Source organism: Falco peregrinus, chromosome 5, assembly GCF_023634155.1.
Source record: "Falco peregrinus isolate bFalPer1 chromosome 5, bFalPer1.pri, whole genome shotgun sequence".
NCBI lineage: Eukaryota > Metazoa > Chordata > Aves > Falconiformes > Falconidae > Falco > Falco peregrinus.
The window spans coordinates 109,543,892-109,557,662 of record NC_073725.1 but is presented as its reverse complement, the minus strand read 5'-3'; the positions used below and the strand labels follow the sequence as shown (position 1 = coordinate 109,557,662).

Genomic DNA, 13,771 nt, shown 5'->3' with positions numbered 1-13,771 from the left:
CTCCCACCCCCTGCACTCACCTGGGGTGGCTGCATCCCTGCCAGGGAGATGTGGAGCCAAGGGACAAGGAGGGGTGAGGAGTCAAGTGCCCAAGGTGAGTGGGTGGCAGGAAGCTCCTCAGCCACGGGGTCCCTTGGGGGCTTGGGAGCAGGTGTGGATGAGTCAGGGCTCCCACTTACCCTCCAGGTCTGCCCATGTCCCAGAGAGGAGAAGGAGGTATAGGAGAAGGAGGCCGTGGCGAAGGGGCTGCATGGTGCCAGCAGCAAAGTCCTGAGTGTGCAGTAGTGGGTGCAGGGGCAGGACGAAGGTGCTGTGGCAGACGTGGCTGCACACTTTTCAGGGTGGCTCTGGCTGGGCAGTTCTGCTCGTGCCCCTTGCAGCCAATGGGGCTGGCACTGAGGTTTTGGGCAGGGCCCTGAGGTTCCCACTCGGAGTGGGCTGCTCTGGAGCATCCTGAATATGGCTGTGAGTGCTGGGGGAATTTGGGTGTGAGTGAGGCCATCCCACTGGCGGCAGGAGGGGTCCCTCATGGCTGCAGCAGCACCTTGACGATCACGGCACTGCAGGTGACCCAACCCCTCTTTTCTATCCCCATTACAGGTGGAGGTGCCACCTGGCAGTGGGCTGCATCCACTGTCCCTGACAGGAATGTCCCTCACTGCCACTTTTGCCCAGCATGTCAGACACTGCGTAGCACAGACACCTCCATCTGCTCTGTGCTGCCTACTTAACTGGGTAGGTTTGCCCAACATGGCTGTCTTCCCTGCCTTCCTTGCAACAAGCCAAACCCTGTTACCACAGCCCAGCCTGGCCACATGCCTGAGTTCCCCATGCCACCAGGTTGTGCACTGGCCCCATGCTTCTCTATCACCTGGTCATCCCAGCCAGGCCATGCTGATGGGCCACAAGTAGTAGCCCGTGATGTGGCAAACCAACAGGAGCAGAGCTGGGCCAGGCATGCAGGTGAAGACCACGACAATGGACAGCTCTAGAGGCCAAGAGTGAGGAGAGCTGGTGATATCTGGCCCCTCAGGACTGATGTCCTGATCCTGGGGAAGGGGATTCCTAGGGAGGAGGTGATGAGCAGTTCCAGTGTGGCCCACAGCTGTGGGGTCAGGGATGGGTGCAGGCAGGGCTGGAGGAAGCAGCTCCTCCAGGAGCTCCTTTCAGGGTGCAGGAAGCGGGTGGTTCGGAGCAGCTGTAGTCTGATGGTCCCCACGGGGAGACATGGGCTGTGGGGCCTGGAAGGGATGGTTTCCCACAGACGTCATCAGACACTTGGAACTGTGGCATTTGGCCAGGCAGGATTCTCAAGCTGGAATAGGGATGAGACGATGGCCCCCACCCCAAGGCTCATTCCAGCAGGGTGTAGTGGATGAATAGCTTCTCTATTTCCATGGAACTCCATCCATACCATGTGTCCTGGGATCTGTTCCTCTGCTTCCCTGCACCCCACAGTGCTGGAGAGTTCCTCCCCCAGGAGAGGGCCTGGGGCTGGGCTGTAGCCTGGCACTTCCCTTTTCTTCCCACCATCTTTGATGGGGAACCATGTCCCCCTCCCCAAGTGCCCCCTGGGTGTGGGAACAGGAATGGTGAGGGCCACCCCCCTGCTCTGTCCCCATTGTCACCAGTGCCCGGTGCTGCTGGAGGGACCATGGGGTGACCAGAGCCAGCCTGACACCCACAATATCTCCTACCCACTGCTCGTGCCTGGCTGTCCCCTGGGGCCTCCCCTCACCCTGCAGTTTCTCTTCTCCTTTCCAGGGGATGTCCACGTTGGGGGTGAAGGCAGAACTGAAACAATAGCTGAGAGGAAATTTGAGCTGGGGTGCCCTGATAACCTCCAAACATAACCAGGTTGGCCGTGTCCCCTCTGCAATGCGACAGGGTGCCATGTGAGCCCTCCAAGCATAACTGGAACCAAGTGTCCCCGCTCCATGTCTCCATATTGGCTGTCCTGATCTCTGGTGGGGACATGGGGAAGGCCCATATGGAGCTGCTATGGGCTGAGCTCCAATACCCCATGACACTGGGTTAAGTATGGGGAGACAAGGACACTGAACCCCTTCCCTTCCATGGAGCTGTCTCATGGAGAAGTAGGGATGCTGTGGTGTCCTGGCAGGCCCAGAAATAGCACCAACGGTCCCAGTTCCCTGGCAGCTCTACTCAGCATCACCCAGGGGATGCCCAGCCGTGCCGTTACAGTACCCACACTCTTGCCGGCAGGACCACCAACGCTGGGGTCAGAGGAGAGTGGCTGGTGGGATGGCAAAGTGCAGCCATGGGGTGGCCAGTGAGGGAAGGGGCAGGGGCGCTTTTGTCCACACAGTCCTAGGAGGTGACCATTTGTCCTCTTGGGCCCCTCTAAGGTAACCGTTGGCCACTTCTTGCTGAGCAGCTGGTAGGCCATTAGCAGGCCTTTGGCTTGTGCAGGTGCATGTGAGGTCACTGGAGGCTGAGTAGCTGTTGGGACTGGTGCAGGAACCTGGCTGTGTGGGTACCTGTGGTGTCACTGGTACCTCTCCTCCCACTTTCCAGTCTTCTCTCCTCAGGTTACGGTTGTTTCCTTTGATGCAGCGGCATCAGCATGAGAGGTTGTGCTCAGAGCACAGTTGTTTCTTTTGGCCTCTCCTGATTCCTTAAACTTTTCTTCTGCTGATTCTTCCTTCTTGCTTGTTTTTTTTGCTTCAGGATGGGTCCCCTTACCATTCACAGCCCCTTTGGGGAAGTACCTTTTCTGGCATGGTCTTACAGGCCACAGTTCCTTTGGGGTGTACCTGCTGTTCCATGGAGTACCTCCTGCTGCTCTGACCTGGCTGTTGCTTATTCTGGGTGTTTACTTCCTATTCCTAAATATGTTGTCACAGAACTCCTACAACCTCCTCTTCTTTAATGGAGGTGAACTGACTGGAATCGGCCATCATCAGCACTGGGCCCTTAATGATCTCCTTCCTCAGAGGTCACCCTGGTAGCCCTCCCCCTACCCGCAAAGCCTTGCCAATTAACACCAAATAAAATTCCTTACAGCAGTACAGCTACAATGGCTTGAACTGGATGACTATTTGGCTGAAATTTTATTGGGGTTATTACATATTCACCATAGTAGGATAAAAGTTACATTTTTTGAGGAACTGCAGTGCATTTCTGCCTTTCTAATTTAGCTGAAAGATAGCTTGGTGATAACAGCTGTCACTAATAAACCTCATCCTAACCCCACCTCCTCTTGGGAATTGCTTTTAACTGAGACTCTTGGCCTTAGCTCCCATTTGTGCTACACAGGAGCTATGTCACAGCTCTGTCTGTGGCCAGGCTTGTACTTTTTAATTCCTGAAGCCGGTCCTGTTACATCAGCTTGACTGGATCAGAATTGTCACCTCAGATTGGCTGGGCTGTCGCTGTACTCCTGGCTGATGCTGATTAATCTCCAGTGCTGATTCTTACTCTGAATTTGCTGATTTGACTTCCTGGCTTGTTCTTGGTGATGTAGCAACATTCCTTCCTTGCCGTGATCCTCAGTTCCTCGCTCACCTCCCTTTGTTAAGCAGTCTGTCCTTGACACCATAACTGTCAATGTAATACCTGGGTTTACTCTAGGACTGCTTAAAGAGCTTTTGTACCTCAACAGTGATTTATTCATAGATCTTGGCCATTTGGTCGGTGCTGGAGCTACATCAGCTTAACAACAGATGGAAACCTGATTCTTTGTCCTCAGTGATGCTAAGCTATTTTGTCCTTTTTGTGAAATGAGACATTTCTCCCAGGGGTTTAAGTGATCCAAACTATAAACTGGTTTTATATCACGTTAAGTACGCTGTCCAACTAGTCAAATTGGCTTTAAATCACTGATAGGTTGAGAAGTCTTGCACTTTCAAAATTATTTTTCCCAAGAATGGGAGGAATCGTACCGAAGAGCTGCCTGCCTCTCTCCACTAAGCGTTGATGGAGCCTTCACAGATACAACTTGCTGTGTTTCTCTTATTAGCACATACAAAACTTTGAATGGGTTTGGTAGTACAGAACACTTAATTGCTTCCCTCATATTTCTTGGTTAAAGTTTGCTGAAGAAACACAGAAACTTAATTATTCTAAGTTGGATGTTTCACAGTTGATTAAGACACCTCAAGGGGGAAACTAGCATCAGAGAGCAGTATAGACTATTTGCCTCCTCTGTACTCATAGAATCATAGAATTGTTTAGTTTGGAAAAGACCTTTAAGATCATTGAGTCCAACCATTAACCCAGCACTGCCAAGTCCATCACCAAACCATGTCCCTAAGTGCTACATCTACATGTCCTTTAAATAACCCTTTCAGTGAAGATTTTTTTTTCCCTAACATCCAATCTAAACCTCCCCCAGCACAACTTGAGGCCATTTCCTCTCATTCTATCACTTGAGACTTGGGACAAGACACCAACCCCCACCTAACTGCAACATCCTTTCAGGTAGTTGTAGAGAATGAGAAGGTCTCCCCCAACCTCCTTTTCTCCAGACTAAACACCCCTAGTTCCCTCAGGCACTCCTCGCAGGACTTGTTCTTTAGACCCTTCACCAGCTTTTGTTGCCCTTCTCTGGACATGCTCCAGCACCTCTACTTCCCTCTTGTAGTGAGGCTCTCCAAACCAAACACAGTATTTGAGGTACAGCCTCACCAGTACTGAGTATAGGGGGGAAAATCACTTCCCTAGTCCTGCTAGCCACGTTATTTGTGACACAAGCCAGGATGCTGTTGGCCTTCTTGGCTGTCTGCACACACTGTTGGATCATATTCAGCCAACACTCCCAGGTCCTTTTCCACTGGGCAACTTTTTAGCCACTCTGTAGAGGAATGGAGGCAGTGGGTTGGTTAGCACTGATAACACGCAGCTGTGGCCTTGCTTCAAAGGCAGTGGGTTGATTGACATGGATGATGTGCAGCTGTAGCTCGTTCTGCAAAGTGGTTAAATAGCTCCGGGGGGGGGGGGGGGGGGGGGGGGGGGGGGGAGAAGGAGTCTGGAGAAGGATCAGTGTGGTCTGGCTTCTGGAGGATGGAGAAACAGCATGGATGGCAGAATCTGACCAATGATATAAGCCTTATTGCAGCTTGCTAGTTTGTCTGTGCTACAACAACTGGTGCTGGGTGTGAGGCAAACTGATTTGGACCCAGACAGCAATGCCGCTCTTCCCTGAGCCTGTAGTGCTGCGTGGGGTTGTTGTGATCCAAGTGCAGGACCTGGCACTTCTCCTTACTGAACTCCATATGGGTGGCCTTGGCTCATTGGTCCAGGCTGCCCAGACCCCTCTGCAGAGCCTTTCTACCCTCAAGCAGATCTACACTCCCCCCCAGCTTGCTGTCATCTACACAGTTACTGAGGGTGCACTTGATTCCCCTCATCCATGTGACTGATAAAGATATTAAACAGGACTGTTGCTGACACTGAGCCCTGGGGAACGCCACGTGTGCCCAGCTGCCAACCAAATTTAATTCCATTCACCACCGCTCCCTGGGTCCAGCTATCCAGCCAGTTTTTAACCTAGTGAAGTTTATGTCCATCCATAAGCCATGATCAGCCAGTTTCTCTAGGGGAATGCTGTGGGAAATGGTGTCAAAGGCTTTACTAAAGTCCAGGTGAACAATATCCACAGCCTTTCCCTCATCCACTAGGCAGCTCGTTGTGTCATAGAAGGAGATCAGGTTAGTCAAGCAGGACCTGCTTGACTTATGTTTTGTTTCATTGACTTTATGTTTTGACTTATTGTAGAGGACTTCTAGAGGAATGAAGGCAGGTTAATTAACATTGATATTACACAGCTGTGGGCTGGCTTCAGGGGCGGTGGGCTGGCTGATGTGGATAATGTGCAGCTGTGGCTGGTTCCTGCTAAGCAGTTAAATAGCTCTAAGGGGGATGAAGAGGAGCGTTAGAGGAAGAGGGACCTGGAAGAAGTAGAGGGAGGAGAGAGTGTGCCTTGGATATAGGAAGGATAAGGAGAGCCCCCAGGAGAAGCGGGGGGCCCAGATGAGGAGAGGCTGGTTGGGAGAGAGCTGGAGAAGGAAGAACTCAGATGCAGCAGAGACAAGAAGCAGGGTGGGCTGACCTGAAGAGAACTGAGAAACAGCACGGCAAGTAGATGAACTTTTGAAACCTTGTGGGGGATTGGTGGCTGTGCGGGGGCAAGGTGTGGGAGTTACTTATTGAAGTTAGCCTGGGATGGGGTGGTAAAAGCCTTGTTGCAGCCGCCTAGTTTTGAGAGTGCTGTGATAACTTATGACTTGTGTTTCATAAGCTCATGCTTACGGGGCCTGATCACCTGATTGCCCTGTACCTGCTGTGTGATGGTGCTCAGGATGATCTGCTCCATCACCTTCCCTGGCACCCAGGTCAGACAAACAAGCCTGTAGTTCCCCAGATCCTCCTTCCAGCCCTTCTTGTAGGTGAGCATCACATTTGCTAACCTCCAATCAACCAGGACCTCCCTGGTTAGCCAGGACAGTTGATAAATATTTGATGAGTGCTCGAGCACTGGTTGCTGTAGAAATGGGAGCTTAGTGCAGAAGTCAGGGGCAAACAAATGCCAGTCACGAAGCCTTCAAAGTGAGAAAAGCAAGATGTATAATTAGCAGATTATTCAGATAATTAAAATCCCCCCAAAAGCTTCAGTGCTGAAGCATCCAGTTTAGACGTGCATGTCATCCGTTTTGTACCTCATTGATCTGGTTTTAGGCAAGGCAGAAGTGTAGAATGAAGGCAGGTGGAGTGACTGTCACCACTGTCGGGAGCTGCTGGGCTCTGTGCGTGCCCCAGGAGCAGCCAAAAGCCTTGGCCACAGATGGAACTGGGACTTGAGATTCAGGGTATGTACATACAGATACGCATTATCTATATGTACACACGCACATGCATGCAGTTTGCATCACGGGTGATGCATTGTGGAAGCTGCGCTGCTGCAGCAGCTGTGCTGGCATTGCATGTCGGCTGCGCCCTGCGGTAAAGATACAGGTAGAGATGCTGCTTTTGTTACGCTGTTTCCTCAGACAGCTCAACTCAGCTGGTAGAAGTGTATCTGTACCTCCTCTAGGGGTTCCACTGGCAGAGCTAAGCTGGCTTTGAGATACAATTTGTATTTATCTATTTATTTAACATTCATGATGAACATAGCTGCTCCAGCAAAGCTTTACAGGGTAGCCTTGACCTTGATAACAATATGACCGCTGTACCGCTAACCTTTGCGCAGTGCCATATTTTAGGCAGGGCTCACCCCGTTTTTAATGGAACGTATTCAATGTAACGTAGTATTGCAATCTGTCAGTCAGTAAAAATGCTATTTTCTCCACAGGCTATATGGGTGCTCACCTGTTACGACAATATTGAAATGATGCCAGTTGCATTATGTTTGTAAACAGTGCCAGATTGGGACTGCATGCCCCTTTCTGTAGGATCATGTCTGTTGAGGGATGTGAGCATCATTCAATTAACCAGCTCCCTTTGTTTTCCCTAAATTTCTCCTTGGCATTTACTCCTGGGGAAGCAGATCCTGCAGGCAGCTTTATTTGTAGCTCAGGAAAAAGACACACTTTAATATGCTTATGGATTATTTATCATCAACTTGCCTGCCTCTAGAAGGAAGCTGCAGACGTTGTGATGGGTGGAGGATGACTGCCAGATTTGCTGCGGTTTCTGTAAGTGGCATTCTCCATCTCTGGACAGAGAGACACGGTGTAATTTCTTGTGGCTGTGCCATGCAGCGGAGCTCTGATCTCTCGCTCCTTAATCTCTCTGCAGATAACCGTTGCCTTTTAAAGGAGGTTTTGCATGATCACGTACTGGAGTTGCTGTACCGTGGTACTTAGCAATGGTTCAGATGAGACCCAGGTCCGCAGCCTCCCGCGCCTGGTTCTCTGGGGGTAAAAGCACTGCAGCATCAGGTCGGGGCTGTGTCTAGCAAAAAGCCCCCAAATAATTTAGTTGCAAATTATGTATACACATCCAGGGATGAGGATACTAATGAATTCACATTAATAGAGAGCTTTGACATTTAAACTGACCTCTGGTAACAGCTACCCCTTATTTATACTAATATGGTTTTGAATTGATTCCAGTGTATTATCACTAAAGGGACATCTTGTTAGATAAGAATATTAACCTGCTCCCTGGAGAACAGAGCTCAGCATTGTCGTCTTGTTTGTTAACCTAGTTCACTTCTCACCGTGGACTTACACTGTCCCCATCTGCCTCGTGTTCCTTTTAAACAAAGCTCCAGATAAATGACTCCAGATAGACGTAATTTTCCTCCGGCTTGTCGGTGCCGATGTCTCCTCGGTGCCCGTGGCGAGGAGGGCTTCCTCAGCCCCTGGCTGCCTCCTGGCTCTGCGGGAGCAGCGCTGGCTGTGGGGCCAGGGGAGCTGGCAGGGGCTGCGGGTGGTGGCACCACGATGGCTGGGGTGCAGCGGTGGGGCCATGCCGTCACCTCGCTGCTTGGAGGACTGCGGGGAGACTGATGGGGGGTGGGTGAGGGCCTGATGGCTGAGACCCTGCTAATCTGGCTAATCCCCCGCTGGGTGTGTGGCAATAGGAAATGACTTTTTCTCCGTAATCAGATGAATGAACACAAAATGTGACTGTTCCCTACTGGCTATGTTGTATTAAGTGCTGAAAAAACCCCGGCACTTAAATAACAGCTCCAGAAATCAATCTCAGTAGCTACTTTACTGGGCTTCCCCGCCCGCCCCCCCCCCCCCCCCCCCCCCCAGTATACAGTGAAGATATAGAAGCTTAAAACTGCAGTAAAATAAGTCAGAGGATGAATATTCTGCTTTCAGACATTGACTTCTATTATTTTTTTTTAGGAGAAGGAGGAAATTTCTGTATGTAATTTAAAGCATTGTGTATTATAAAGTGACAAGTAACTTTGGCAGTAGAAAAATAACTGGTGTGTGTTTAATTTGTTCTTTAATATTTCTGGCTAAGGAATGAATCTTCTCTTTGCACCATGAGGCTCAACTATAGGTTTTAACAAACATAATTTGGGATCAGTTCAGAAAAAGCAATGTCTGCTTGCAGTAAGGAACGATCTCCTAATCAAGAGACAGAGCCGTGGAGGAAATCCTGCTCTTTCCGAGCTAGCAGCTTTATGAAACTTGCCGTTCAAGATGCTTGATAGAATTGATAAGTCTATGGAATTAGCTAAAGAAGATTATGGATTTTGGGTTAGGATAGCTTCCAAGATTGGTCCAACCTGAACCTGCACCAGAACTGGGCACAGCCACTTTCTTCCCCAGAGTGGGCTGCATCGCCAGGCCTTTGTGTCTCTGTGCCCTGGTGCGCCAGGTGGATCAGGCGTGGTGGGGAAATGGAAGCCAAGCTTTCTGCCACCCCTAGTGAAAGGTTACTGCCCACCCCCACCACTAAACATGTTGCCAGATGTAACTGGTGGTTGTCAATTCAGAGTTACTTTTACTTCCCACCCCCTCAAAAAAAAAAAAGTAAACCTCCAGGCTTATCAGAAGAAAAGCAGAAAAATGTCAGTTTTACTGTGCTGAGAGTGATGGTGGAGAGATGCACTGCTCGGTCGATGTGTCCCACTACGGACAGCCAGGCTTATGGCTGCGTGCAGGCACTGGCCTCATCCGGGCAGGGATCAGTCAGGTTCAGCTGCTCCATGCGGACATAAACGCGAGTGCTCTCAACAGAGGCTTTGCGGAACGGTGGGACTTTATTAATTTAATCTGGTAATTGGTATTTTAAGATGTGGTCCACACTCTCAAAGCTCCGCTGCTCTTACACTGTCTTCCAAATGCTGCTGCTTACTGGAAATAAACAGCAAAATGCTGCCCTCTAGTACAAATCCGCACGTATAGGTTAGGTAGGGGACAGTACATTTGCAGGCGTACTTGTTCTGAAGAATAAGGACACAATTAATTACTACTTTGTGGTTTAGAACTGTGTACTTGCATTTTCATGTCTTGCTGATCACTGTGTACCCTCAGGTGGTAACCATTTGTATCTGCTGGGTGGAAGGAGGGGGGGTTTGTTTTCAGCTCTACTGTGTGTTCGTGGGAGAGGTGATCTGTTTTAGAGCTTTTAGACTGCTTTCTGGACAAGAGTCTGCCATGCTGCCATCTCCCAGTTGAACGAGGATGGCTCAGACTGCAATGCTTGAGCGAGCCTGTCTGCTCTCTGCCAGCGCCGTGGGAGTGCCACAGAGCTGTATGACCCACGGAGCTTTTGCTGCTGGTTGTTCTAATGAGGTAATATCCCTGGCAGGGCAGTTCCCCGTCCAGGTGGTGCAGTTAATGTAACGCCCATGGCCAAAGAGACCGGCGCTGCTGAGGAGGGGCGATCCCCTATCTCTGCTGGTGCCGAGCACAGCGGGGCTGTTGGGAGGTGTGCGTGTGGCAGCAGGAGATGCCTCAGGTAGGTCAGTCACATGCCAGCTGAAAGAGTGGCTGTGTGAAGCCCGAGGTCCCTCTTGAGCAGGTTTGGCACCTGTTACTCTGCAGCAAAACAGCCACGTGCAGTGAGCAAATGCTCCTGCAAGCAACAATTACTACTTTCTGTAATTATAACAGCTTCTTGCTGTCCAAATACCCAGTGCTGCTGGCAACCACGTTTATAACTTCTTCCATAGAACAGCATTTCTGCTTGGGTAGGAGCATCCCACGCTGGCCTTTGAGAGCAGTATAACCTCCTGGTGAGAAACGGCAAACCAGGAATGACTTGGCAGGGTACCTGAAGGGGAGAACAGCCACGTTTGCTGCTCTCCCTGGCAGCAGCTGGCAGGACACTGTCTGTTCCCCCTCTGATAGGGGCTTGTCTAAGAGTGTGTGGTGGTAACTAAGCAAACCCCGTCTGTGTTCTGACTATTCCAGCCTCAAGCTGCTGCGTGCTTAGATGGCATTACTTGAGCTATAAGGTACAATAATACAATAAGCTATAGCTGTTCTCTAGAAGAATTACAAAGGCAGCATTTTTTTTTTTTGTCTCTATGACATCTCACTGGGGGTAGGTGGCTGGTGTGTGACAGCTTTCTCCTGCTCTTTCAGCAGGATTAAGTCTGAAACTACCCAAAAGCTATAGGGGGCTGAGAGTTCTGTAGCCATGTGTAACTGTTGGACAAACTGACACTCACCAGTACATTTTTTTTTTTTGATTGCTCAGTGATTGAGAAAAAAAAATACTTTGCAATAGTGTTACAAGATGCAGAAAGCTTTTGAAGAAGCAATTGCTATTATAGGAGCCTTGCAGTAATTACATTGGGTTTTCTTTCTCGTTAATGGTTAAAAATCAAAATTCAGAAGTATGTATTGCAACAAAGCAGGATCTAGTTTTGAGCCCTTTTTACAGCAAGTAGAAGCTGTCACAGGTGCTGCATTAAAAACAAATGAAACCAGAAGAAAGATTTTGTGTGGGGCAGCTAAGCATGCTTCCTCTGGGGTGGACCAGGCAAGTGGCACTAGTGCTCCCTGGGGTTGTTACCTGATGGTTTTCTCCTGGTAAGCTGCTGTGATCATGCTGCGTATTTCTATTACCAACATCCCCAGGCAGTGTGCTGCGGCTGCTGCAGGTCAGTCAGCCTCTACCTTATGCTTATACTGCTTCAGGATGAAGGTGCAGCGTGACCAGTGAAGCCTGACTGCTGAGAAAGACGGGCTTTATAAAAGGAAAGCAGTAAGAACAGCACTGAGTGGTTCCCCACAACAGCTACTGTTACACTATGAATCTGCTTTTGCCTAACTCTTCATTTTGTTTAATCCTCCTAAATTATTTGTGTTATTTTTGTAAATGATCAAGGCTTACAGGATTTTTTTTACTGTAGTGTTTAATTGTATGTTACCAGAAAAAAAAAAAATCATAAAGCCATGAATGAAAGTTTAACGTAACTTTCTTTTAATTGAAGACAAATAAAAGAACCAAGGGCTCAAACACTGTTTTAAAAAGACATCATCTGTTCCCCAATGTCTTCTCTCAAGCAAAATATACAGCATATATATATATAAACATAACTACAATTCAAGTACCAGACAGAATTTACATTTTCCCAAATAGAGAAAATAATGCACAGGATTCACACACCTTAAACCCAACCATGCAGAAAGGAACACTGCCAATCAGTCAGCAGTTGGACATAATTAATCACACTACGGTGTAGTATTCTGAAGTATCGACGTAGTTGCAATGCAGAACACATAGCACTTGTGAGTTTTCGGTTTATAACATTTAACCCTGCTTTGAAGTCCAACTCTGTTCAGAGGCTTATTTGTCTAAGATCTGTTCAAATTTAGGGTTAATAAAAGAAAATCCATCAAATGCAGACTGATCCATGGACTCAATCAGGTTTTTGTCACTGTAAGACAATTTTGGCTTCTCACTCAGGAATTCTCTGTCAAAGTTGTTGTAGTCGCTTGCTGACTTCTGTTAAACAGAGGGAAGATAGAGAAAAACTTTGTCATTTCTTCTAGAACAAATTGCTAGACACAAAAGCTGAGGAAGTTACTTCTTGAGCTCCCGCTGTCCCTCCCCCTTACAGAATGATATAGGGTTTGCCTATTTTAACACCACTCTAAGATGAGAACTGGAGAATTGCTTATTGTTAGTTGAAAACAAATAGCACCAGGTCAGGTTTCGCAGAATTACCCAAAGACTGGCTACTGACAGAAGCAATGCAGCAGTTACATGTAAGCCCAACGTTTCTTGCTGTTAACCAAGGATTTCTAATTCCTGAAAGCATTTTCTGGTCTGTACTTGTTCAGAGAAGGAAGCGATGCTCTATTGCAGGTGCTTTGTGTCTGGATAAAATATTTGTGCGTGTTTCATAAAAATTCATGTTACTAAAGACCATATTTTACACTCTGAACCTCCAGAGGTTACTGTCTGTAGGATCATTATGTTTCCAGAGTTCCCATTTCTATGGGAACATGAAGCCTTCTCTTCCTGAAAGGGACAGCTCTCCTCCATCAAGTACATAAGTACCTTTGTAAAGAGGCTGTGTTGCCTCCTGATCATTTTACTTGTACCGGTAACAGGGTGGAGGAAAACTGGTTTGGATTTTTAACCAGGTGAGACAAAGCAGCAGCAGCCCACGATGATACAGACCGTGAGTAAACAGTCTGCTCTTCAGGTGTTTTTTTCAGGTAACATTAGGCATGAACATTATAAATAGTTGTAAGGTCAGTAGTGTAGAGAATGTATCTCTTTGCCTACTTGGAGACTCTCGGATGAGTTTGAAACCGCACAGATTTAATGCTTGTACAGAAAGCCTGCAGGCATGGCGTTACAGAAGAGGAAAAATGCAAGAAACTATCAACATTTGTAATGCTGAGGAGAATGAGTACCAGAACTGATTTTCCTGAAGATTGTATTAGTAAAGAAGCTCCTTGAGAGCCTATAGGAACACAGTCTTAATAGGAAGACTTCAGGGCAGCTGGAGGAACACAGTGCCCCTTTTTATAACTGAACCATGAACCATCCAAGAACAATGGGGTTTGAGACATTTTATAAATGTGAAACATAACTGTGAGGAGAAAATTACAGTAGGGTAGTTTGAGCAAGTTGGAGAAATCGCCCCTTGCCCCTAGGCTGACATCTGCGATACTGCCTCAGAACAAGGAATAACCCACGTACCACTTTCGGCCTGAAAGGAGGGTCCACCTCCCTCTTCTCTAGCGCCGTCCAGTTGATGGTTTTGAAGAAAGGGTGGTCTCTGATATTCCCAGTGACCCCAAGTCGTCTTGTTGGATCCCTTTCAAATAGCTGCAAGAGAAGATACTGGTAAGGCCTTACACCTGCTCAGAAGGTA

General features: G+C 48.4%; 1 protein-coding gene across 3 annotated transcripts in view; it reads right to left on the bottom strand.

Moving 5' to 3' along the window:
* Positions 1–11,839: 11,839 nt before the first annotated feature.
* Positions 11,840–13,771, bottom strand: part of PRKCD (protein kinase C delta) — a 67,852-nt gene continuing 65,920 nt past the window's right edge. For all 3 annotated transcript variants that reach the window (XM_055803726.1, XM_055803725.1, XM_055803727.1), the window contains 2 exons: positions 13,597–13,725; positions 11,840–12,387 (listed from right to left, as the gene is read on the bottom strand). In XM_055803726.1, the coding sequence (XP_055659701.1) occupies positions 12,229–12,387; positions 13,597–13,725 (288 nt within the window). In that variant the 3' untranslated portion in view covers positions 11,840–12,228. The remainder of the gene's footprint in view (positions 12,388–13,596; positions 13,726–13,771) is intronic.